The 24,224-nt window shown below is 43.4% G+C and overlaps 1 protein-coding gene across 1 annotated transcript in view; it reads right to left on the bottom strand.

The window, feature by feature from the left end:
- The window catches only part of Lipa (lipase A, lysosomal acid type), a 35,835-nt gene that overhangs the window by 5,501 nt on the left and 6,110 nt on the right, over positions 1 to 24,224 (bottom strand). Inside the window, exons 4-8 of the mRNA XM_004632109.2 lie at positions 10,218 to 10,416; positions 8,849 to 8,958; positions 7,050 to 7,186; positions 5,142 to 5,288; positions 3,657 to 3,728 (exon numbers count right to left, since the gene is read on the bottom strand). Coding sequence (XP_004632166.1) covers positions 3,657 to 3,728; positions 5,142 to 5,288; positions 7,050 to 7,186; positions 8,849 to 8,958; positions 10,218 to 10,416 — 665 coding nt within the window. The remainder of the gene's footprint in view (positions 1 to 3,656; positions 3,729 to 5,141; positions 5,289 to 7,049; positions 7,187 to 8,848; positions 8,959 to 10,217; positions 10,417 to 24,224) is intronic.

Here is a 24,224-nt window from a genome sequence, read left to right as displayed (position 1 = left end):
AAATAAGCTTGTGGGATCTCTGAAATTCATCTAGCTTGTAAAAACATAGAAACATTTGTAAACTCACTTCAAAAGCCTAGGAAAGACGTAGGTTTGGGAATTTAATAAGTGAATGCTATTTAAACAAAAGTAAACTTCTGACTGCAATATAAATAAAGTAGCCTTAAAGGATGCCTCCTCCAAAGTAACCACACGAACCTTTAAACTCCACACATGAACCATGGCCTAGGTCTGCAGCCAGGCTGGCACTCCCTTAGGGCTCCGCCACCATAATGGAGATCTCTGTTGCCCGTGCCCCACCCCCGCCCCAGTCCCCAGGAAGGAGGAGCACAGCCAGGACACTACAGATCTGCTGCAGGAGGCGGCTCTGAAGGGCAAAAGACAGGCTGCCTCCAGCAGCCAACGGGGCTTGTGCAATGCCCACAAGGCGTATTCCCATAAGGTTAACCTCAAACCACAAGGTTGCAACAGGCCAGGAGAAAAGAGCTCTGGAGCTCAGCCTGAAGCTTCTGGCACTGGCCAGCTGCCCAGATGAAGGGCTGGCTCGAGAGCAGAAGCCACTCTCCAAAAAGCCAGCCCTGCAAGGCCTGACACACAGAGGCTGAGGCAATGCCCTTCTGTGTTAGGTGACAGTTCAGAGGGCAGTGCTTTCCTCTTTCCCCGGGGCTCTGCGAGCAGGGGTGTAGCTGCTGCGCTTGGCTGAGACGCGCGACTGCTGTGTGCGGCCTACTGTGTGGGCGCGTGCGGTGGGGGTCACGAAGCTGGTGACAAGTTCATGCCTTCAGCCCAGCACACCCACCCCCTCCTCCTCTCTAAGAGCACTCTCTCTCTCTAAAGGTGACAGACATTTCCATTAGCTAGGCAAGTACTGGTTCTCAGAAATGTACGGGAATTTCGTTGTTACAGTACACGAAGAAAACAAGTGTAGGACCCAGAAGAATGGCAGCTGAAGGGCTGAGGCCCTGCCAACATGTCCCAGAGGACTTGCATTCCAGGCCGTCTTCCAGGCTGAAGCAACCTGGGCATGGAACACTCGGGCATCAGCATTCGCCCTTCTGGTGGTTTCAGTGAGCTAAAAGCCTCCAGGCAGGTCCTGGCTCCTCAGAGGAGTCTCTGAGAGGGGCTCATGTTGGTAAGCGACCGTGCTATTTGGACTATGGCCAGTGCTCCAGGGGAAACTGAGGGAAGAGATGAAAGCCTCAGAGGTGTTGCAGATGTGACCCTCCCAAATCTGGTGAGGGAGAAAATTCTAGGCAGTTTTTAAAAATACAGATCCTCAAGAATAAAAAGGACTGACCTACTGCTATACACAACATAGCTCAGTCTCCAAATAAGCATGCTGTGTGGAAGAAGCCAAGTGAAAAAAAGTATAAACTGTATGGCTATACTTAGCCAAGCTCCAGACAATACAAACTAATCTATACTGATGAAAGCAGATCACTGGGGAGTAGGGAAAAGCTCAATTAGAAAGGGGCAATGAGGGAGGTATGCATGGTGGGGAAGGCCTGGGATCCCAGAACTCTGGGAAGCTGAAGCAGGAGAATCACAGCTTTGAGCTCAGCCTGGGAAACTCAGCAACATCTGTTTCAAAATGTAAGAAATTGAAAGGGCTGAGGATGTAGCTCATGCAAAGGCCCCATGTTCAGTCCCTAGCATTGCAAAAGAGAAGGGGCAGTGAGGAGATTCTGGGGACGGTGGGTATTTCCTCACTATCTCAGTTTAGGTGACAGCTTAGCAGAAATTTCCCTAGATCAAAGTGTATCAGATTATGTTACTTAAAACAGTACATCAACTGCATCTCAATTGAGTTGTTAAGAAGTCAAGTTCCCCAATCCAAGTGAATTGGCATCTCTGGGGACTGGACACAGAAGTTTTTGGTTTTAAAAGCACGTACTGTAATCAGACTTGTCAACCTACTATGGTTACTATCCTTTCAGTCAGTTCTGCAAATGTATTACTTTTTTCATGTAATATCTTACTAACAGGTATAATTTTAAAAGCAATTCAGGGGCCAGGGAGACAGCTCAGTGGAATAAGCGCTTCCTTGGCAAGCGCAAGGGCCTGAGTTCAATCCCTGGTTCCGCCAAAAAGAAAAAAAAAAGCAATTCAGTGACTCTGACTCTGCTGTAGGCAGTGACTCCCACAGGCCCAGAAACTGCCCTAGAAGCTTGGAAACTGATGAAACACTGATAGCATCTTTGCTTATCAACAAAGGGTAAATTATTTCATATTTAGAGAAAGTTAGCTAGAAAAAAAATGGTCAAAAATATGTCCTAGGATGGAAGAAGTCCCTGGAATTCAGAGAAACAAATTATAAAATTGCAAATATGAGCAATTAAATCCATTTCTACATCTACTATTTCTAGCTGTAAACAGCTTCTCTTTGACAAGATTTGCAGCAAGAGGTTCACAGATTATGGAAACATATCTCCAAATGTAAATTATTTTTATCTTCATGTAGGCTTATACATAGAAATTTTCTTTTCTTTTCTTTTTTTTTAGAAATTTTATTTTCATTTAAAGAGAATTTTCCTTTTCTGAAATAGCAGCAAGTTGTCATAGCTAAATCTTGGCCATAACCCAAATGCCCATCAACTGAGGGATAGATAAAAAAAAAATATGCAGTGTTTCATACAACGGATTATTACTCAGCTTTAAAGAAAGATAAAGACTTTTATATGTGAATGGACGCAACTAGAGACCATACTCAAGTGAAAGAAATCAGCCCCACATGTGAACACATCATATTGTCTCTCTAGTGCAAGAAACTGAAAGAGCCAAGAAAATCAAAAAGGTGCAATAGACATTGTGAGAGGGAAAGAAACTGCTGAATAGGAAGGAACAAGCAGGAACAGAGAAAGGAGAAAAGAAAGAAAGAAGGGGGAAAATATGTGGGTGGATGGATGGATAGATGGGTGGACAGATGGATAGATAGATGGGTAGATGGATGGATAGATAGACAGATAGATAGGAGAGATACTATAATTTTTTATCAATTTTTCATGCTTACATCTGGTCCTTTGAACAACTACTTTGAAGACAATAAAATGCAATATAACAACCACTGTTGAATTCCTATCATTTTTTCTGAAATTCTGTATTATTTCTAATGTTTCTTTATTACTTTTATTCTCTTTAAAATAAAAGAGAGTATTTTCTCTTTTGGTTGATATGTTAAGTTCTAAATGTTCTGGCTCTGGTTTGTAGCACTGCAATAACAGTTCCCATGTCCAATCACAATCTCTCTCTCTCTCTCTCTCTCTCTCTCTCTCTCTCTCTCTCTCTCTCTCTCTCTTCCTGCATTACTTCCACGAAAAATAGATGTGGGTGAGAAAAGAAAATATAAGCTTGCATCACAAAGGAAAAAGAATGCGAGGGGAGAGGAAAGGAACAAAAAGCAGCAAGCAGAGTTCAACAGCTTTCAGAGAACCACACACAGTGCAGTGCACCTCACTGTGGACAGTGGAGCAATTCTCGGGCAAGGACAAGGACAAGGACAGGGACAAGGACAAGGGCACTGGGGAAGGGAAACACATCAGGCTGTGAGCAGACTCTTTCTGTTTAGGAAGGGCTTACACAGAGGTGTTTCAAGGAGCACAACACATTCTCCCAACTCTGATTTCCCCCGCGCCCCAAAGCAATTGAGGAACACCCACCTGGCTCCAGTGTAACGCGTCCTGCACAGAAGTCCCGGCGGGAGAGTGTGCTGCATACACATCCACTCGAGACTGCAAAATGAACATGTTACATTAAAGGAAAGTAGCACATTGTCCTTCAGAGTATTAAAACTTACAGAGCTGTAATCGCAAATACATGGGATCAGGTTGAAAAAGCCTTTGACTACGAAGATGTCTTATTAAAATATGAATAACTATATACAGAGTACCTACAAAGACAGTGCAAAACCAGGATGACAATAGAGTTCTACAGGTTGGGCTACAGGTCATTTTCATTGTTTTCCATATTTTCCTGAATTTTTAAGTTTAAAAATAATAGGTTGCTTTGATCATCAGAAAAAAATTAACATTATTTCAAAAATTCCCTTGGACCTTCATTCCAGAATTTTAAAGCCTATTTTCAAAATGCAACAATACAAATGACAAATAAATCTAGAAACACCAGGATACTGATAGTCAATTCTTTGTTTTATCAAGAAAATGGAAATACACACATATGTATATGTGTGTCATAAAAATGTGTATATATAATCACTTCAAATTTAAACTTACAGGGGCTGGTGAGATGGCTCAGTGGTCTAAAGCACATACTTAGAACAAGCTTAGCAAAGCACAGGGACCGCGGTTCAATCCCCCAGCACCACATGCCAGCCAGCCCTGCCCCCTGGTGGGCTGAGCTGGCCACACACACACACACACACACACACACACATAAATAAAAAAAAAATTAAACATACAGAATTCTTAAAAAAACAAATCACTAGAATAAATACAAGTGCTATGACTTAAATTGTGGGGGAAACCCTTGTTCAGTAGTCTCTGTACATGTCTGATGTAGGACACTGACGAAAGCTGGCCAAGACAGCAACAGATGGAATTTCAAGCATCAGCTGAAGCTGATTCCTGTGTCTCTGCTGTGAAAGACCCTCTAGAGTTTAGGTGAGCCATTTGTGTATCTCACACCATCTGACACAAATAGGCAAATTCATAGCTAAAGTCTGAATTAACTCTCACTGCCCGTTATGATTTGTGTGTATTTGTCCCCCCAAAAGCCTCATGTAGTCATTGAGGCACTGTTCTAGAGTTTGTGAGTAAACTGAGATTATGGGTCTGAGTACTGCTGGCATTATAGGTCTGAGTACTTCTGGGATTATGGGTCTGAGTACTGCTGGGATTATGACCACACCCAGCCTGGGACGGATAGCTTGAATGTAACATGAGAGACAGGCTTTCTCTCTGCTGCCACTTGTTGCTGCTCCTCCTCCCATTTGCTCTCTGCTCTTTGCCACCACCATGAAAGGTTGTTCTGTTCCATGCACCACTCTGCCTTGGAGCCAGCTGAGTATAGACTGAAATCTCCAGTACCTGTGAGCTAAAATAAACCTTTCCTTCCTTCATTTTGGGTGTCCTGTATTTGTCCCAGTAACAAGAGAAGAGTAACTATGACACTGTCAATATACGTACCATGTTTAAGTTCCTCTCATTAAATCCACAGAGAAGAAAGAAGAGATTCCCACAAAGCTCCTTCATAATGACATGAGTACAGACGTGGGTACCCAGCCACTTCAAAATCTCAGACTGGGGGAAAAAAATTTTGTTCCCAAATAACTCCTAAAACAAAAAACAAAAAAAAAAAAAAAAACACAAAGAAACACAATAGAATCTCAGATATCTTGTGCATCAGTCCCCGCAACACAGCACAAAAGCACCCAGATAGGCGTGTCCCCCCTGAGGCTGCAGGGGCAGAGCCAGATGGCACACATTCACACGAGCACACAGACACTCACGTTTACCAGGCAAAATCAGGTGAGGTCATGGTAGGTATCTAAATTCTCAAAATAAAAACTAAAGGCAAAAAAATTAAATAAATTTATAACTGACTTTTACAGAGGGAAGGGCTTTGACCAGTGATCCTAACTGCATCCCCCAAAGAGCTCTCATTGGCCTCCCGTGGATCATTCATGATGCCTAAGAAAAAGCCTGGGCTGTGGCCACCTGCAAAGGGTGCTGGGTATGCAAACAGCTCCTTCTGTGTTGGCCAAATCTAGCCCACCGCCTGTTGCTTCTTTTTTTTCTTTTTAATTGGAGAAGGGAGTAAGTTTGTGTTTCTATAAAGCTACTACACTATAATCTCCAGGGATTAGATAAATTAAAAGCATACATTTCTCTGTTTTTAATCATTTATTTATTTATTTATTTATTTTTGTACAGGATCTTGCTATACAGCTAAGACTCATAGTTATCTCCTGTATCAGCCTCCCCAGCACTGGGATTATAAATGTGTGCCACCACTCCTGGTTTCAGTAGCTGGCACAGCATGTCTGGGGTTCTGGGGATCAAACCCAGGTCCTTGTGCTTTCTAGGTAGGCACTTAGTCCACTGAGCTACCTCCCCAGCCCAAAAACATACATTTCTATGACACAGAAATTCTACTTCCCCTTAGACACTATAGGTATGCCCAAAAAGGTCATACAGATACAACAAATCAATCTGATTGCCTGCCAAAGAAGTCTGGCTGAATAAAAAGGTGTTCCTTATAATCCAAAACTTAATATGCAACAATTTCTAAAAGTGAATTAACATGACAGCTTTCCAAGAGTGAAACATCCAATTTTCAGAATAATCTATAGTTGGATGTCATCCACATTAAAACAATGATTAAAAAGATAATATATCACTATAAAGTATTATGTACTACACATACTATATGTCTTTAATTTTAAGTAACTGGCAGTGCAGATTTGTTTACACCAACATTACCACACACTCATAAGCAATGCATTAGCTATGACATCACAAGGTGACAGGAGTTTTTCAGATCCATTATAATCTCATGGGACCATGTTATGGTTTGTGTGTGATTGTTCCCCCAATGTCACGGGGGTGGGCTTCTTGAGTTTGTGAATAATTCATGACCCAATGCTGGGATTATGAATGTGACTGCTATACTCACCCTGGGGTGGATAGCCTGCATACAATATAAGATATTGAAGGGAGAGAGGCTTGTTAGCTGCCACACCCACTGCTGCTCCTCCTGCTCGTTGCTGTTTTCTGCAACCATGAACAGCTGCCCTCTACAATATGCCTCTCTGCCTTAGAGCCAGCTGAGTAAGGACTGAAACCTCCATTAACTGTGAGCTAAATGCACCATTTATTCCTTAATTTTGGATGTGGGAATTTTGTCTCAGCACTGAGAGAAAAGTTCCCAAGACAGGCCCTGAGCTCCCCTGGATGGGAAGTAGGAGTGAAAGGAGAAAGCAAAGCCCACTGCTACACTGATAGTAAATGCACAGGAGGCCCTAATAGATTCTCCCCCTCGCAGCCCCTTCTTCAATATGAGGAGGAAATGCTGGAGGGGAGGGTAGTAAATACCTTGAAGAGAGGATCTGGGAATTGTGCTAATTTGGTTAGAGGGCTCTTAGCGAAATCCATTAAAATCACAGGAGCCATCGAAAAAAACATTTTAATCTTTTTGGCGAGTTCAGGCAACTGTGAAAATGCTATAAAACCTGTGGAAACAAAAGGAAGACAACAAAAATTTCTTCTTGTGAGCCTTCTTAGAAAAAGCAAGGAAGGCCATCCGTGAAGCCCCCACCAGCAGCCTGCTGACCCTGTAGGTGACTCTGTCCTGATAGTTAGACATGCTTAACATGTGACCCTCTGAACCTCGGGGTGAGCAAACACTGATTGCCTAAGTTAGCAACGCAATTGCTTGTTAAGTATCTGCTCCAAATCCCAACCTAGATATTCACAGGATGAAACCCAGGTGGGGACCCCTGTTCTTTAGCTGTGTGAATCAGAAGACCACATCTCCGCAGCCCGACCCTCCACCCAGCTCCCTCGCCTGTCCTCCAGCTATAGCCCCACTCACTTAGGGCACCAACAACTACCAAGAGTACTTTAGCTTTCAAGTCCTTTCAGCTCCCTTTCAGTTACTTCTTGCCATCTAGGCCTAGACTGTCACTGTAAGAATCAGGCACAACACACAAGTCAACTAGCTGTCAAATAAATGAAGAGCACCAGGTCTATTTCTAGGGGAGAAGCATGTCTCTATACCTTTTCACAAACTAATTTGTCCTTCTAGGAAAGTATCTAGGGAGACATGAACACAAAAGTTTTAGCTACAAGGAATACTAAAAGAGAATTAAACAAATTATAGAACAGGTTCCCTTTAGCTCCTTATTAGAGAAACTTGATCATTAGAATTATGATCAATTGGGCTGGGGAGATAGCTTGGTGGTCTAAGTGCCTGCCTGGCAAGCAGAAGGGCCTGGGTTCGATCTCCAGCACCACATGCCACATACCAAATAAATAAAGATTTAAAATAAACTGGCATTAAAAAAAAAGAATTATGATCAATTTGTATTTTTTTTAAACTCTGCAAAATTATTTTTCTAATAAACACATATAAATATTATCATCAACATAGATTAAAATTTACATAGCCTTTAAAAGCTGATTAGGAAGTAAATGAAACTCATGACCCTTCTAGTTAAATTCCAGTTAATTTTGTTTATTCGCAGTATTGGAAATTAAACTCTAGGCAAGCACTCTACTACTGACCTACTTCTCAGGCCTCCACATAACTTCAAGCATATTTACTAAGTCCCTTAGTAAACTGCAGATTTCTATTCTGTCACACCTTTAGAGTGCTTAACTGGAAAAATAATGTGGCTCACATTAATTCTATCAGTTTTAAGAGAATGACATGTCATATTTAGCTATGGAGTTTAAAGTCTGAACTTCCATAATACACTGTTACCAAAATTCTTTGTCCTATTTCCAATTTCTGCTTGGCATTAAAAACAAAACAACTGTATTGGAACTAACTTTATATTAAGAATAAGTGTAAGGGCTGGCAAGATAGCTCAACAGACTCAGTGTCTGCTTTTGCAAGCACAGGGACCAGGGTTTGATCCCTGGTACCATATGCCCTGCTGGACCTGCCCTGGGGCACGCTGAGCCAGTGACCGAGTCTGGATATGGTAGCACATGCCTGTAATCCCTGCACCATGGAAGCTGAAAACAGGAGGATCACTCTGAGTCTGAGCTGCACAGTGAGACCCTGTACCAAAATATACAATGCAAAAAAAAAAAAAAAAAGGAAGAAGAAAAAGAAGTGTAAACTGTATCAAGACCTTTCATGAACTTACAATCTTTATCATACATACCTATTGTGCTGCCTTGAGAGTGGCCCACATAGTACACTTGGGTTTGGCCTGTTTTGTTCAGAATAAAGTTAATTGATGCTGGTAGGTCATACTTTGCCATCTCATCAAAACTGTAATCCAAACAAAGGAATTCTTTGGTTAAAACTGCATAAAACAGAAGAGCACACAGGTACTAAATGTGAAGCTTGCTGGGTGTCACAAACCAAATACCCTGAGTAAAGCAGCACTAAGCTCAGGAAACTGAACCTCACCAGAACCATGGGGCCACCTGAGGCTCCCCTCCAGCCATGCCTCCACAGGTAACTGTTATCCTTATTTTTCACATTACAAGTCCGTTTCACCCATTGTAAGATTTTTCTAGGAATGAGATTATACTGTTTTACATTCTTCCACCCCTGGCTTTGTCCATGTAGTACAGAGAATGACAGTTATTCTTTCTCCTTCTACTTTTTTTTTTTTTTTTTTTTTGCGGAACTGGGTATTGAACTCGGGCCCCTGAGCTTGCCAGGCAAGTGCTTATTCCACTGAGCCATCTCCCCGGCCCCTCTACTTTTTAATATACCACATTTCACTCATCCTGTCCACTGCTGATGGGCATGGGAGTAGTGCTCAGCTTTTCACTACTGCAAGTAGTACAACAATAAATATACTCTTCTACACACCTTCTGGTAAAACCTCTCACTCTCCTGTGTCACGTCTTTAGAAAGGCTCTAGTACTACGAATAGGAAGCAAACCTGGAGATACCCAAGGAGCTGACATCTCCTGTGATGCCCGGTGCAACACAATACGACCTTGACCCTGCTATGCGGCAAGAGAGACAAGCCTGCTGTCACTGTACACTAAGGATGCTCCAGGGCTTCTGAGATTCCTTCCAAGTATCCTATGCTTTAATCCCCTGTTGCTTTATGAAGCAAGGGTCTATCACTCTCATGATGAATAAAAAAGCAAACACAGAGGGGTTGTGCAACATGCCCTAAATCACACGACAATTAATTGGTAAAGGCAGAAGTAAGAAAGAGGAGGGGAAAAATTCTGAAAAGAAGAAAACATCTGGAGAACATCTGGAGTATGTGTTTATGAAAAAGAGAAGAAGTTTATGGGACAATATTTTCCAGGAGGTCCCACGCCATGTGGGATAACAAAATAACTTAAGAAATCTCAACCGAATATAAGGCCGAATTAAATCACTCACCTACAAGTTACCTTAATGCTAGTTATTTAGTTCCTGGAAGGTTTAAGGTCTTACAAGGGACATCAGACTCTTGTGATTTCAGTTACTCCTCTGACAACTTCTCTGCTGAGTTCTTCATATGCCTGCTTTTAGGCCACTAAGAAAAAAGACCCAAGCCATAAGCAACTAAAACATACCTGAAGGCCCAGAACTCATCTTCGTCTACGGAGAGGGTCTTGTGCTTCCGAGACCAGGTGTTTCCCCTGCTGTTGCCCATCCACACATCAAAGCCAGCATCTGCCAGGATGAAGGCCAGGCTGCTGTTGTCAAGGTTGGTGACCCAGTTACTGGAATCTGCCAGAAAGCCATGCTGCAGGAAGACAACTTGTTTGGGACCTGAAAAAAATCATTCATGTTCAGGAGATTCGTATCCCTGAGCTTCAAAAAAGGCACAGCATCTTACTCAATGATCTCAAATAAATAACAAAAGAGAAATAAAACAATGAAGTAGCAATTTACTCCCATATAACATTAATTGAAAACAAAAACCTTTAAAAAAACATGACTAATAAGGTAACAGTAAAACAACTGTTTTTACTTGTTTAGTGACAAAACAACTAACTTGATCATCAAAAAAATTTAACATATATTTTAGGAATATACAAAATGTTTTCACAGCCAGGCATAGTATGTACACCTATAAGCCCATCTATTCAGAAGGCTAAGGCATGAAGATTACAAATTTGAGGCCAACCTGGAAAATTTGGTGAGACCCTGCTTCTGAATAAAGAGAAACAAAATAAAAAGGACTTAGGATGTAACTCAGAGCTCCCTGAGTTCAATACCCAAAATAGTCTAAAATTTGCTCCACAAACTGCATTTCTTTTTTTTTTTAAAGTGTCCGTCATTAATATTTTATTGAGATATACCAGAGGTCACTCATAAATTTTGCAGCAAAACAAATATTCATTCAGTCTACATCAGATACCAACAGGATATACTGGTTTCAAGAGCAGCCTTCCACACTATGTATGTTCAAATTAACATTTCTTTGAATACTAATAAAATAAACCAAAAGAAAAGATCCCAAACAGTGAGATAGCACTATAGACCTGTAAGAGTAGCCCAAATCCAAAAGCACTGGCCGCACCAGTTGTTGGCGAGGATGCAGAGCAACAGGGACTGTCATCTATAGCTCACACAGAGATGCACAGTGCTAGCGCCACCTTGAAAGACCATTTGACAGTGTCTTATAAGCTAAGTATATTCTTACCATTCAATCCTGCAATCATGTTACTTGCTATTTTACCCAAAGGAGTCAAAAACTTATGTCCACAAAATCCTGCATATAAATGTTTATAGTAGCTTTTTTGAGGTCTTTCGCAGGACCTCAGAAGCCTTTGGCAAGTGGGTGATAAACTATGGAATATCCAGACAATGGGGTGATACCCGGCTCTCAAGGGAAGCGAGCTCTCAAGCATGAAGGAACTTTAAACGCTTATTACTGGGTGGAAAATGCAATCTAAAAAGGCAAAACTATAGGGAAAGTAAAAAGTCAGTGAGTATCAGGGGCTGGGGGAAGGGAAAGTGAAAGAGGACCATTAGGACATGGAAAGTGCGTGACACTATAGTCACTGACAGACTCCATTATGCACTTGGCTAAACCCACCATAACATACCACACCCACAGGTAAACTGAGGTAAACCGTGAACTTTCAGGCATGACGGTGCGCCACTGCAGCTTCTTCAGCTGTAGTGAATATAGCGCTGGGGACACTCATAACTGCATTGAAAGGCAGAAGACATGTGGGCGGTCTGCTATACTGGCCTTTATAGTAGCTGAATTGTGAACTAATCTATTTTACCTATTATTCTGTGACCCTGAAACTGCTCTAAAAATATACAACCTAATAGAATAAATTTAGATTGGATTAAGAAGTTATATAGAAGAAGATTATAAATTTATAACTTAAGTGTGCATTGGTGTGTAAGTTTATTTTGGACCCGAAACAGTGATACAGCAGGGAAAAAACCAATTGGAAGCCGAAGAATCCGGACCTCGGGCTGCTTAGTTTTGAGACCATTAACTATCCACTACAGCAACCTTTATTAAGCACCAACCATGTGCTGGGCATTCTTCTGCACAGTGGGGCTGCAGTAACGAGCAGAACCAGGAGGAGAGAAACACTCCCGTCATGGAGCTGGCACTGTGCTAACCACTAGAGGTAAAGAGAAACAAGCCTCGGTACAACTCAGTACTCTCCAAGTGCTGCTATGCACCTCAGGGAAGGCATTTAGACACCCTTGAGATTTACACTGGCTCTGCTGAGCACACCCGAGCATGGGGGGAGGGGGGGACACGGGATGTGAGATTGTACATAGAGTTCCAAGCAGAGCGCCTGAAGCACAAGCTGTTTAATCTGTTCAAGTTCCCTAAATAAGGAAGAGGAAGAAATAAGTCAGTGACGGACATCTAAGTCAAAATGACCAAGAGCCTGGGGAGATAGCTCAGTAGAATAAGTACTTGCCTAGAAAGCGCAAGGGCCTGAGTTCAAACCCTGGTTCCACAAAAAAAAAAAAAAAAAAAAAAAAAACACACACACACACAAAAAAAAAAACGACCAAGTCAGGGTTCTCCATCCTCAACAAACAGCAACATGATGAAGCACAACTAATTGTCAAGAGGTCAATAATTAATTGTAGTTCACTTGGTGAAATAATTAAGCTATCAACAATGACAAGGACTGGGATAGCACAAAGGTGCTTATTACTCTAAACAACAGTAGGCAAAAATACAAGATTACTGCCAGGTGTGGTGGTGCATGCCTGTGATCCCAGCACCTGGGAGGCTGAGGTAGGAGGATCATTGTGAATTCAAGACCAGCCTGGGCTACAGAGTGAGCTCTAGGCCAGTCTGAACCTCATAGTGAGACCCTGACACAAAAAGAAAAAGAAAAAAAAAAATTACAGGTCAGACTGTAACTCTACAAAAATAATGTATGCTGATGTAAAATATAAGGAAAAATAGGATGATTTGTCAGGATGACAAGACTGGAAGTGAACTGACAAATCTCTATTTCTCCCAATGTCCCGACATATGGTCCCTCCTGGCTACAGGGGGTACCAGAACATTGGCGCTCAGATCCCACATATGGGACAGAATATTTGCCTACAATCTGTGATGTATTCCCACATACTTTTAAGTCATCTCTAGATAACATACAATACCAAATAGGGTAAGAGATGCTTTCTAAATAGCTGTTACACTGTATTATTTATAAAATTGTTTAGGGAATACTGAAATAAGGCTGCACATTTAGTGCAGATGCGATTTTCCTCAGAATGTTTTTGATAGGTTCTGGCCCTAGTATGAGCTGCTGAATGATCATGGTGGTCATCTAACACAGCTGAAGCTCTTAAAACAACAGCTCATCTTCCCAGAGACCACCTCCTGCCCTCTTCTCCAACCCAGCCCAAGGTACAATATCCTTTCACTTTCCCACCACCACAGGAAAGACCCCAATCAGCTCCTCAGATATTTCTAAATATCCCCTCAAATGCCCTCCCCCAGCAAAGGTCCACACAAGCCCCAGCTTTCTCTGTCTCAGGCCAGGACCTACCTGACCCATATGCCCTGCTCCTCTCCGTGTCTTTGGAGTTAACAAAGGCTGCTGTTCTCTTTCCTGTCTCTTTACTGCGCTGCTGGAAAAACCTATCAGTTTTCAATCCATGGCTGGTTTAATCTGTGGATGTGAACCCCACAAATATGGAAGTCCAATTATATTTAGCAATTAGTAAATGGCCTTAAATGACAGGCCCTCTATGCAAAGTGCCCCCAAGACAGCTCCAGGAGGAACTGTTCACATGCTGGGCAACACGACAGCAGGAGCTGTGCTGTGTGGTGCGGGGCTGGCTGCTGGGCCCCCATGTGGTAAGCAGCAGGACTCTTAAGCCAAGAATCCCAAGGACTCCGATTTTCCCATCACAACACTGCCTCTCTCTGCATCCTTAGGTCAGGGCAGGTGACTTTCTCCTTCTAGGGGAGAAGGGAAAGCACAGACCATGACTGGGGCTGCTTTAGTACTTCCTTGCCTTCAGATATTTACATTTTGGTTTAGTGTTTATTTGATTTTTGCGGTACCAGGGGTTGAACCCAGGGATGCTCTACTTCTGAGTTACATTGCCGGCACTTCATATTTTTTAAAACACCATCTGAAGCCGGGTGTTACACATGCCTATAATCCCAGCATAGGGCTGAGGCAGGGGGACAGCTATGGGTTCAAGGTCAGCTTGTGCTACATGATGAGTTCAGAGCTAGCCTGAGCTACAGAGTGAGACCCTGTATCAGAAAAGAAAAAAAAGAAGGAGAAGGAGAAGGAGAAGGAGAAGGAGAAGGAGAAGGAGGAGAAGGAGAAGGAGAAGTAGGAGAAGGAGGAGATAGAAGAAGAAGAAGAAGAAGAAGAAGAAGAAGAAGAAGAAGAAGAAGAAGAAGAAGAAGAAGAAGAAGAAGAAGAAGAAGAAGAAGAAGAAGAAGAAATTAAGACATAATCTCAGTAAGTTGCTAAACTGGCCTTCAATTGAACTTGTCATTATTGTGCCTCAGCCTCCCAAGTCACCAGGATTACAAGTGTCCAGTACCACCTGTGGCTTAAATGTACACTTTGACACTATATCAGTAATCTGAAATTTACTATGAGAGTAGATTCAGCATCTCATAAACACAGTACCTGCATCCAAAGAGGAAGATTCAAGGACAATTAGGAAGCAAAAAATAAATAAGACAATAAAAAAGTTTGAAATCATAAACTTCAGTGTAAGTGACAATAACAATTACCCAAATTCACTCCTGTTTAAGTTTTCATTGGCTCTAGAAGGGCTGGGGGCTAAGAGAAAAAGCTAAAAAGGCTTCTTTTTTCAGCCAAGAGAGGGCAGTGACTTTAGGGTCACCTTCTTAGCTCCGTGCTCACTAACACAAGCTGCCAGATGACTCAGCACAACGCCGGCTGCTGGATGAGTCCCAGATGGGTGGAAGCAAAGCTGGCCTCCTCGGGATCTGAAACTGCTTGTGGTCCCACGGGAGGAAGTTGACCCTGCACAGGGGCAGTTCCTCCTGCCTCCCAAAGCACTTCTCTGCCAGGACATTGACTCTGGAGGGGACTCTCCCACGCTCACAGATAGCTATAGGAAGCAGCTGAGGTCTGGGGAAGAAGCAAAACTAAGAGGAGGGAGGCCACAGTTGAGGACTGGAGCATGAAACCCCGTGGGGTTTACCTAACTCTGAAGTGTGTGTCCTTTCCTAGCGCATAGATGATGACATGGCTGATAAAGGGCAAAACTCAATAACTGATATTCCCTGAGAACAACGAATATGTAACTGCAGTAAAATAATATTAGAAAACAAATACTATAATGAAAGGTAAAGAGCAGTAGGCACTATAATCACAGTTACAACAAGAGCAAAGCATGCTGGGGACTCAGCTAAGCATCTTATACGCATTCGCTATTGTAAGCTCTCTGCATTGATGTAGGTGGAACAGTGGTCTCCCCAAAGATGGACACATCCTAATTGCTAAAACGTGAGAATAGAGCACTTGACATGGCAAAAAAAGAGTTTACAAATACACTGCCACTACTTTACACTGAATAAAACAAAGTCAGAAATGGCCCTTACATTATACCTCCTGGGAGGTCCGTGGATTCAGCAATTGAAGGAAGCTCAACACCCAGAAAGTAGGCCCTCAACTCTGAGCAAATCATTTTGCCGAGGCCCTGGGAATGAGGAGCTCCTTGAACCTGCCCCACCCACACAGGCAGAACCCAAGCAAATACTCTGGCAACTGGATGGTTTGTCATTATTGCAGTATTTGTCAAGACAACTACCAATTATATGCTAGGTACCCTGCTTCTTATGGCTCATATGGCTATCCCCACTGAAAGGAAGAGGCAGCTGGACAGCAAGGTTAAGTAACCTGCCCTAGAACACTCAGCCAGCAATGTGCTAGAACCCAACCCAAGAGGGCCTCATTCCCAAGTCCCTGCTTTTCACCAGTGACCTCAAGAAAAACTCTGGGAGTGGAGGTGAGGTGCATACAAACATATATTAGATCTGTCTCCAGCCATTTCACAGCCAGCCGAGTGGCATTTCCCAAAGCCAGCTACATGCTGAAATCACCCAGAGAGCTTAAAAGCAGACACATTCCCAGCCTTGGCCCTGATTTAGGGAATTTCAACAACACAGCCCAGAAATCTTTGCTTTTGACAAGTTTTCTTGGCTAACGTGAATCAATCTGTAATTCCTCCAAAGGAGGCCAGATCCGGCTATCTCTGCTCCACCAAGTTGGCCCAGATAAAAGTATGTTACCTGAAATGATCAGCGGGAGGACACTCAGACACAGACATCTCTGGTGTCTTAGTTACTTTTGTCGTTGCTGAAACAAAATGGCCTACACCCATTAAGGGAGGAAAGGGTTGTTTAGCTCACAGTTTGTAGAGGTTTCAGCCCATCATCGGTTGGCTTCAAACCAAGGTGCCACTGCAGAAGGCGGCAAACCAACAAGGGGCACCCACCGCTCTTTCTATCTCTGTATCTTATCCAGGCTACTTAGGGTAGGTAGCACTCACACCCTTGATACTAGCATTGTACCATGAGTCAATTCCAGTGTCACACATTCTAGATCCAGCCACTTCTGAGAAAGCCCCACTTATGACAAGCAGTAAGCTTTGGGGGGACATCTCCATCCAAGCCACAACATCTGATAAACATCTAACAGGTCCCTGAGGGTGGTTCTTGGGCCTCTCTTTCAAAAGAATTATTAAGAGCAGATTTGGGGGTTGGCCTGTAGCTCAGTGGTGTGATGCATGTCTAGTATATGTGTGGGTCTAGACTTGGTGCCTGAAAGTACACAACAAATCAAGAAGGGTAAACTTTCCTGTATCCAAAGTAATGGAATACTGAGTGAATTTTTATAATCTGATACTAGTTTGAAGAGTTGTCCTCAAAACCATCTGCAAACAGTACTCGCTGGCCCATTATCCAGTGCTTAGACAAAATCCCTGAGCTTGGATAATTTATAATGAACAGAAATTGATTTCTTCCAGTCTTAAGTTCAGAACTGCAAGATTTAGGGGCCCATATCTTACAAGGGCCTTCTTGCTGTGTCATCCCCTAGCAAGGTGGAAGGACAAGAGGGCATAAGAGGGAACTCATCCTTTTATCAGGAATGCCTTGTGTGACAACAGGTATTAATCACTTGCTAAAGGCCCCTACCCTTGGCACAGGTGCACAGGAATCAAGTCCAGTACACGGACTCTAGGGGATAAATTCAAACCACAGCACCTGCCAACAAGCAACTTCGATAGGAAGCCTTGACCGTAATGCTTGTATTCGCTGGGTGACCAAGAAGCCACTACTCCCCACAGTGTACACCCTAGGAAGCTAAACAGCAGAGGCCAGTCAGCAGACTACCCAGATAAGACACTTCCCTGACTTCACAGGGGACCATCCTACAGGCCCAAGACCTGAAAAGAAAAAGTCAAGCAGGCAGGGACTGAGTCACAAGCAGCCTGACTCCTATCTTTACTTTTCTCCTATCTTTGCTTTATCTCCAGCAGGGTAAGGTAGGAAACCAGGCCATGAAGCACAAGGCTTGGCTTGTCCACAGGAGGAACTCAGCAAACAAATGTGGCCTTTGCCACTATCCAGGCCACCACACTCCCTTTCACAGTCGCTTGCTGGAAAGGAAAGGCCCCACTAGAGTGAGTGTTAGCGGACCTCACACTTCTGGCTGGGAAAGGACACCACCTCAGTGTACCTCAGAATGCTGTTCTCTCCCCCAGCTACAGCCACTAGGATTATTAGGCAACAGGACAGCAGCCTTTTGGCCCAAGCCCCACAGCGGTTAGCACTCACTGTGGCAACCGGTGCGCACAGAAGAACTGGATCATAGGGGCCGGGGAGATGGCTCAGTAGAATAAGCGCTTCTCTGGCAAGCGCAAAGGTCTGAGTTCAATCCCCGGTTCTGCCAAAAAAAAGAATTGGATCATAAGTGAAAGACAGCAGTTTGCCTCCATTCCAAGGTTTCACTTCTTGTGGTTTCAGTTACCTCAGTCACAGTCTGAACATATCAAATGGAAAACTCCAAAAATAAATAAATCATAAGTTTCAAATTGCACCATCACTCTGAGATAAAGTCTCACTCTCCTGTCCCCACCCTCTCCAGATATGCATCATCTTTGCCCAGCACATCCACACTGTACGTACTCCTTGCCCCATTCACAGCTTAGGAGCTATCTTGGCTGTACCTCTACAGTCACAGTACTGCAGTGCGTGTGCTTAAGTAACCCTTCTTAGTAGTGGGCCCAACACACAAGAGTAATGACATTGGCGATTTTAGCATAGTGTATCATTGTAACTATCCTACTGCATTGTTAGTTATTTCTGTTAAGGTATTGTTATAACTCTTCTATTTTATTATTAGCTATTATTGTTAATATCATATTACTGTTCATGTTTTACAATGCCTAATTAATAAATAAAAGCTTATATGTACAGAGAGGAAAAAAATGGTACAAATAGCATTCAGTTCTATCTGCAATTTCAAGCATCCACTTGGTCATCGTAGAATGTAGCACCCACAGCTAATGGGGAACTAAGAAGAAGGAGAGAACACATTAATGAGTCACATGGGCACATGAAAATCCATGGACCACATACCTCATAGGCACTCCCCAGGGCACTCTGTGAAGTTCACCCTGTAGGCAGGACAGTACCAGGCCATTTACTTCATCCTTCCTACTCTGCTGAGTAGGAGGCTTAGAGAAAACAGGATCCAGGACACATGCTTTGCTTATGGTGGAGCTGGGGACAAAAGCCAGGTCCTGTGACACTCCAGGGCTGTCCTCTCCATGCCAGGCTACCCTCAGCCTTTCCTGTCTGCATCCAGCACCATGGTCTACCCTCAGACAGCTTCAAGGCAACTTGAGTCTTCACAGCTTCACAGCTGGCTGCATACTGGAAAATCATCCAGCCAAGAAACCCAGAGAAAGGACAACTTGAAGCTCCAGCTGTGTTTGTTTGTCACCTAATCCCGAGGGGCAGAGGTTAAACAAATTGCCAAGGCCAAACAGCTAGACAAAGTAGTAGAACTGAAACTCAAGTCCAAGGCTAGCATTTTAATGTGCTCCCACTTAACCACCAAGTGAGACAGCCCGCAGTTATGTGATCCACAGGCACCCACAGGTTGGTTGTGGTCACTCCCAAGGTCATAAATCAGAACAGTTTAACCCAAGAGTAGCCTAGAGCAAGGCATGTTTTGAAGTCTCAGTGTTTTTTCTACCAACTCCTCAGAAGGCTGCAGGCCAATGCCCTGGGTAGCCGGCCTTGGCCTGGAGCATTTGCAAGCAAATGAGTCAGAAAAGGCCTCTGCCACCCACAGAGCTTATGCCAGCCTGACAGCAAGGAGAGAGGTTACACAAGTTATGGCTTTCCATTTATTGTCCTAAGTGCTACAAAGGAAATACACAGACAACTCAGAAGATATAGTCTCCGGGGCCTGATTTGTGGGCAGCTGGGGAAATCTCCCTCAACAGTGGCATTTAGCAGTCAGACCTGAGGAAAGGAAAGAGCTCTGGAGGAGGGAAGGGGAAGAACAACCCCAGCCCTGCCACTCCACACGGCCATTAGCCAGCTGCTCTGAGGGCAGGACACATGTCATACGACGGACTCCGACACACTGCAGGGTCAGGCAAAGGGTCTAAAGGGGGTACCCAGCCCAAGCCACCATAGGAGCATCCCAGGAGCCTGGACATGAGCTCAGCCCTCATTACTAGGCCCAGGCATTGATGACAAAGCCAACTCTATTCAGTGCCACTGCAAGGAATCAGCAGTCAGATTATTAAGGCCTATGTGTCGCTCACGCGAGGACTGCGCTTATTCATTTTCTACATGGTTTCTTTAAAAGGGAAGATTTTCTGTCAGGAAAGAAAATCCAGAAATTAGTCAGAACTGTAAAATAAACAAGGAAAGCAAAACACAGGCCAAGGGCCCTTTCTTCCAAAGACTACTCCTAGACCGCAATATGAATTTTCAGTTGTGACTCTGATAGCTCAGGGGGCAGCCCTTGTGACATCTTTGCCAAGGCCACCGTTTACAAGCCTGTTCCTGTATCCTGCTGTACCTGTTCCACTGGGCCATCAGATATACAGCTGCTGCTTTCTCTGCAAATGGCTAATTTCTCAGTTAGTGATGAGTAAATCTATCTGTTGTTGTTGTTACTGTTTCTTGTATTTTATTTTTAATGCTAGAACAATCGGCATTCTCTTATTTTAGCCAAATAAAAAATATATGGTGGTAATCATGGGATCAGCTTACTCAGTACTATGTTAGTAGGTTAGAGTCTCAAGTTGAAGAAACAGCGAATCTAGTCTGACTGGCAGGGTAATTAGTCTTTAACCTGAGACAAATTTCTTTTTCTTCTTAAGCCTCGCTATCTCACCCAGTAAAATGAGGGTGCTGGACAGATGCCAGATGCCTTTGAATGTCCCTAGGGAATACAAAAGATAAAATAAAAGCTCTCAAACTCCCTGGCTCAAGCAGGAATCTGAGATCCTTCTAGTACTGATCATATCCCGTGACTTTCTGAAATAAGGGCCGAACAGATGAAAACCCAGCCACTTCCTCATAAATGATTAATTTCTCTCTTTCGGTTCCCTTAAAGAGCTAACCAAAAGGATAGCTCAGCACTTGGTGAGAAGCATGCACATATACCAGTTAGCCGAGAGCCACTACTGTGGGGGTGAAAGCTGGGCAGAACATTAATGGAGGCATGTATCTTCATCTAGTAGAGCCCTACAGATGGTTGCCTGGCAAAATCGAACTACAGCTGGCCTTCAAGCAACTTCATCCTGCAAAGCTATGTAGGATGGACAAGAACAGGAGGCAGACAGAAGAGAAGGCAGCTAGCGGAGCGTAAGTGGGCAGAGGAGCCACTCAGCCCAGCCCTGTGTTCATGCAGTCCACTAACGACCTCCAGGTGAGCTCCTTCTGGACCACCCGACTGAGACAGGGCTGACAGATGTTCGCGCATCCCAATGGCCCGCCAGGAACACGAACATTATGTGTGACAAACATGTACTAACAAAAAGAAATTTGTTAAAAAAGAAAGTCAGAGGGCTGGGGAGATGGCTCAGTAGAATAAGCGCTTCCTTGGCAAATGCAAAGGCCTGAGTTTAATCCCCGGTTCCAACAACAACAAAAAAAAAAGAAAGTCACCAATATCTAAAACTTTTTCAAGCAACAAAAATTTCCTTTTTCCAAAAAGATATTTACACGCTGAAATTCAAAGTCTACTTTGTTGTCAATGTAATTATTCAAGAGAACATATAAGAGTCCTAGGAAACAGGCCATGTTTTAATACAAATACTAGTAATCACAAAAATATTGCTTACCCTAAAATAAATGTGGCAAACATATTTTAAAAAGAATCTCACTATTCAGCTGTACACTTGTATGCTATAAGGAAAGTAAGCCCAGTAAATGAAAGATGTTTTAATGTATCTTGTAATTACTTCTGAATAGTACAGACAGGTGCATTATGTATGTGCAAAGAGCATTACTTTCTTAAGTCATCGGCAAACCAAATTTCCATATTCCTGTTTTGAAATTTTCCCTTCTAATATATGCGGTGCTCACAAGTGGAAGCTGCCCATGTTTCTCTTCAGCCTCTGAACTTACTTTTTGTGCCCATTTCAATGGCGCCAAAAGCTAAGGGCAGCTTAGGTGTGGTCAGAGAATGGGCAAAAGGAATGAACCAAAGGGACACAATGGCTGGCTCAAGGGGGCCTGAGAGCTGCTTCAAGGTAGGTGGCAGGAATGAGGCTGCGAGGCTCAAGAGGCAGCTCCGAGGTGAGCACTGGGCTAGCATACCTGGATTGGATCCCCAGCATGGAGGAAAGGAAACCACAGACTGATAGGTTTTTTTTCAGACACTTGGCACAGCAGAGAAACAGGCAGAAGGAAAAAGGGAAAGGGGCTTTATTACCTTTGAGGACAGGAAGAGAATCTGGGGAAGACAAGGGATTCTCTAGAGTTGAACAAAGAGAGGCTGAGGCTTTCAAGGCCTTTTGCCAGGGGCAGAGTCTGAAGGGGATGTTTAGGTATACCTGAGGAGCTGACTGGGGGTCTTCCCTGAGGTGTCAGGAAGGGTGAAAAGAAACTGTACCCTAGAATGAGTTGGCGAAGAAGGGGGTGAGGTGGTTTTAGGCAAGATGGGCTTTTGTTTTAAGGGCTTCAGCCATATTAGATGACCACCATAATGATTCAGCAATTTCTACTAGGGCCAGGACCTACCAGAGACTAAAGATTTTGCAGTTCTAGCCTAGGTCATTGGAAGGGGGCTGATGCTATTAACAGAAGTCAGGAGGGGAAGTGGTACGCTCGGGTGATGATGTGGCCCTTTCTGGCATAAGAAGCTCAATGGCTTCCTTCCGAGCCAAAGTAACAGTGTTGACAAACTGCTCCGGAGTAGACAAGGAGGGCAGTGAAGAACCTGGGCCCCACACTTCGCCCTGAACTGTGGAAAGCAAATCAGAAAAGTACCTGTGTAATTCTTAGGAACATCACAATTGCTTTAGAGAACTGAGTCATTCATCACTGATTGCCTTAAGAAATCCCCTCAGAGGTCAGCTCGTCGCACTCATGGGACACTCTCCAGAACCAAAGAAGAGATGGACCTGCTGCTGTGGCCAGACTTGGACTTTCAATGCTTAAGGTCAAGAGTATCCACGTTCCCACCCTCAGCAACCCTGTCCCCTACAGAACGTAGCCCACAGAACCAGAGAACAGTGACAACTGAAGGGAAACTTGAAGATCACCCAATCAATTAACTGTTGCTACAGATGAAGAATCCAAGACCTGCAGCGGAAACACACAGACAGGCTCAAGGATTGGCCCAGATCTGCCACGAAGGTCCCCTCTGCTTCCTCCTACTGCCTGGGAACCTATCAAAACTCAAGGTCACTCTCTCCCTTTCCAAAGCCCCTGAATGCTTCACCCGCAGCACTGTGGCACCTGCGGAGGGCATGAGGGCTTGCATGCCTTCATTTCTGTGCAGAGAGAGAAGCCTGGAGGTAGGGAGAGCAAAAGAGGAGGAGGACTATTCTAGCATGTCCTCACTAAGGCCATAAAAGCCTCAGCCTCCCTTTGTTCAACTCCATGTTCCCAAGACCACCTCCCACTTCTTCTCCAACTCAGTCCAGGGTGAAAATTCCCTGTACCTTTCAACTCTTGTTAAGAAAAATAATATTGGGGCTGGGGAGATGGCTCAGTGGAATAAGCGCTTGCCTGGCAAGCACAAGGACCTGAGTTCAATCCCCGGTTCTGCAAAAAAAAAAAAAAAAAAAGAAAAAGAAAAATAATATTGGGGCCGGGGAGATGGCTCAGTGGAATAAGCGCTTGCCTGGCAAGCACAAGGACCTGAGTTCAATCCCCGGTTCTGCAAAAAAAAAAAAAGAAAAAGAAAAAGAAAAAGAAAAATAATATTGGGGCCAGGGAGATAGCTCACAGTGGCATATAGTGGCATAAGCATCTGCCTGGCAAGCACAGTGTCCTGAGTTTGATCCCTGGTTGGTACTGCAAAAAAAAAAAAAAAAAAAAAGAAAATTAATATCAACACTTATTTATATTGGGTCTGAGATCAGTATACAGGACTATTTTTAAAAAAGGGAAAGAAACTAAAATCACATGATTACAGTGGCATAAATGTTTTATGCAGAGGAAAAACTAGAAGTGCTCACTGCAACTTGTCACTCACTTTGTGACATATTTATAAAAGAGAACCTTAACAGCATGCCATAAAAAATCTCAAGTTAGAAATTAAATTTCAAAAATAATATTATATATCATGGCCACATAAGCATTATTCAGTACCTTATTATACTTGGAATTTATATAAGAAAAAATAAGTAAATAAGATAACCTTAAAAATATACAAATAATGACACTAAGCTCACACTGACACCGATGGTTTGAAGTTTGCTTTGCGTAATAATTTTGCAAGAATCAGATAAAGAAGGCCCTTCTACCTATATAAAGTTCAAATGCCAAAGACAGTTATCCAGTTACCTTAATCTAAACCTTCATTTCTCTAGGAAAATTTCTAGAAACAGAAAATGTTAAAGAATAGGCTACGTCTAGAGAAATAGACTGA

Source organism: Octodon degus, unplaced genomic scaffold, assembly GCF_000260255.1.
Source record: "Octodon degus isolate 3935 unplaced genomic scaffold, OctDeg1.0 scaffold00046, whole genome shotgun sequence".
Classification (NCBI taxonomy): Eukaryota; Metazoa; Chordata; class Mammalia; order Rodentia; family Octodontidae; genus Octodon; species Octodon degus.
The sequence above is the reverse complement of the archived record's forward strand: the minus strand, read 5'-3'. Positions and strand labels throughout refer to the sequence as shown.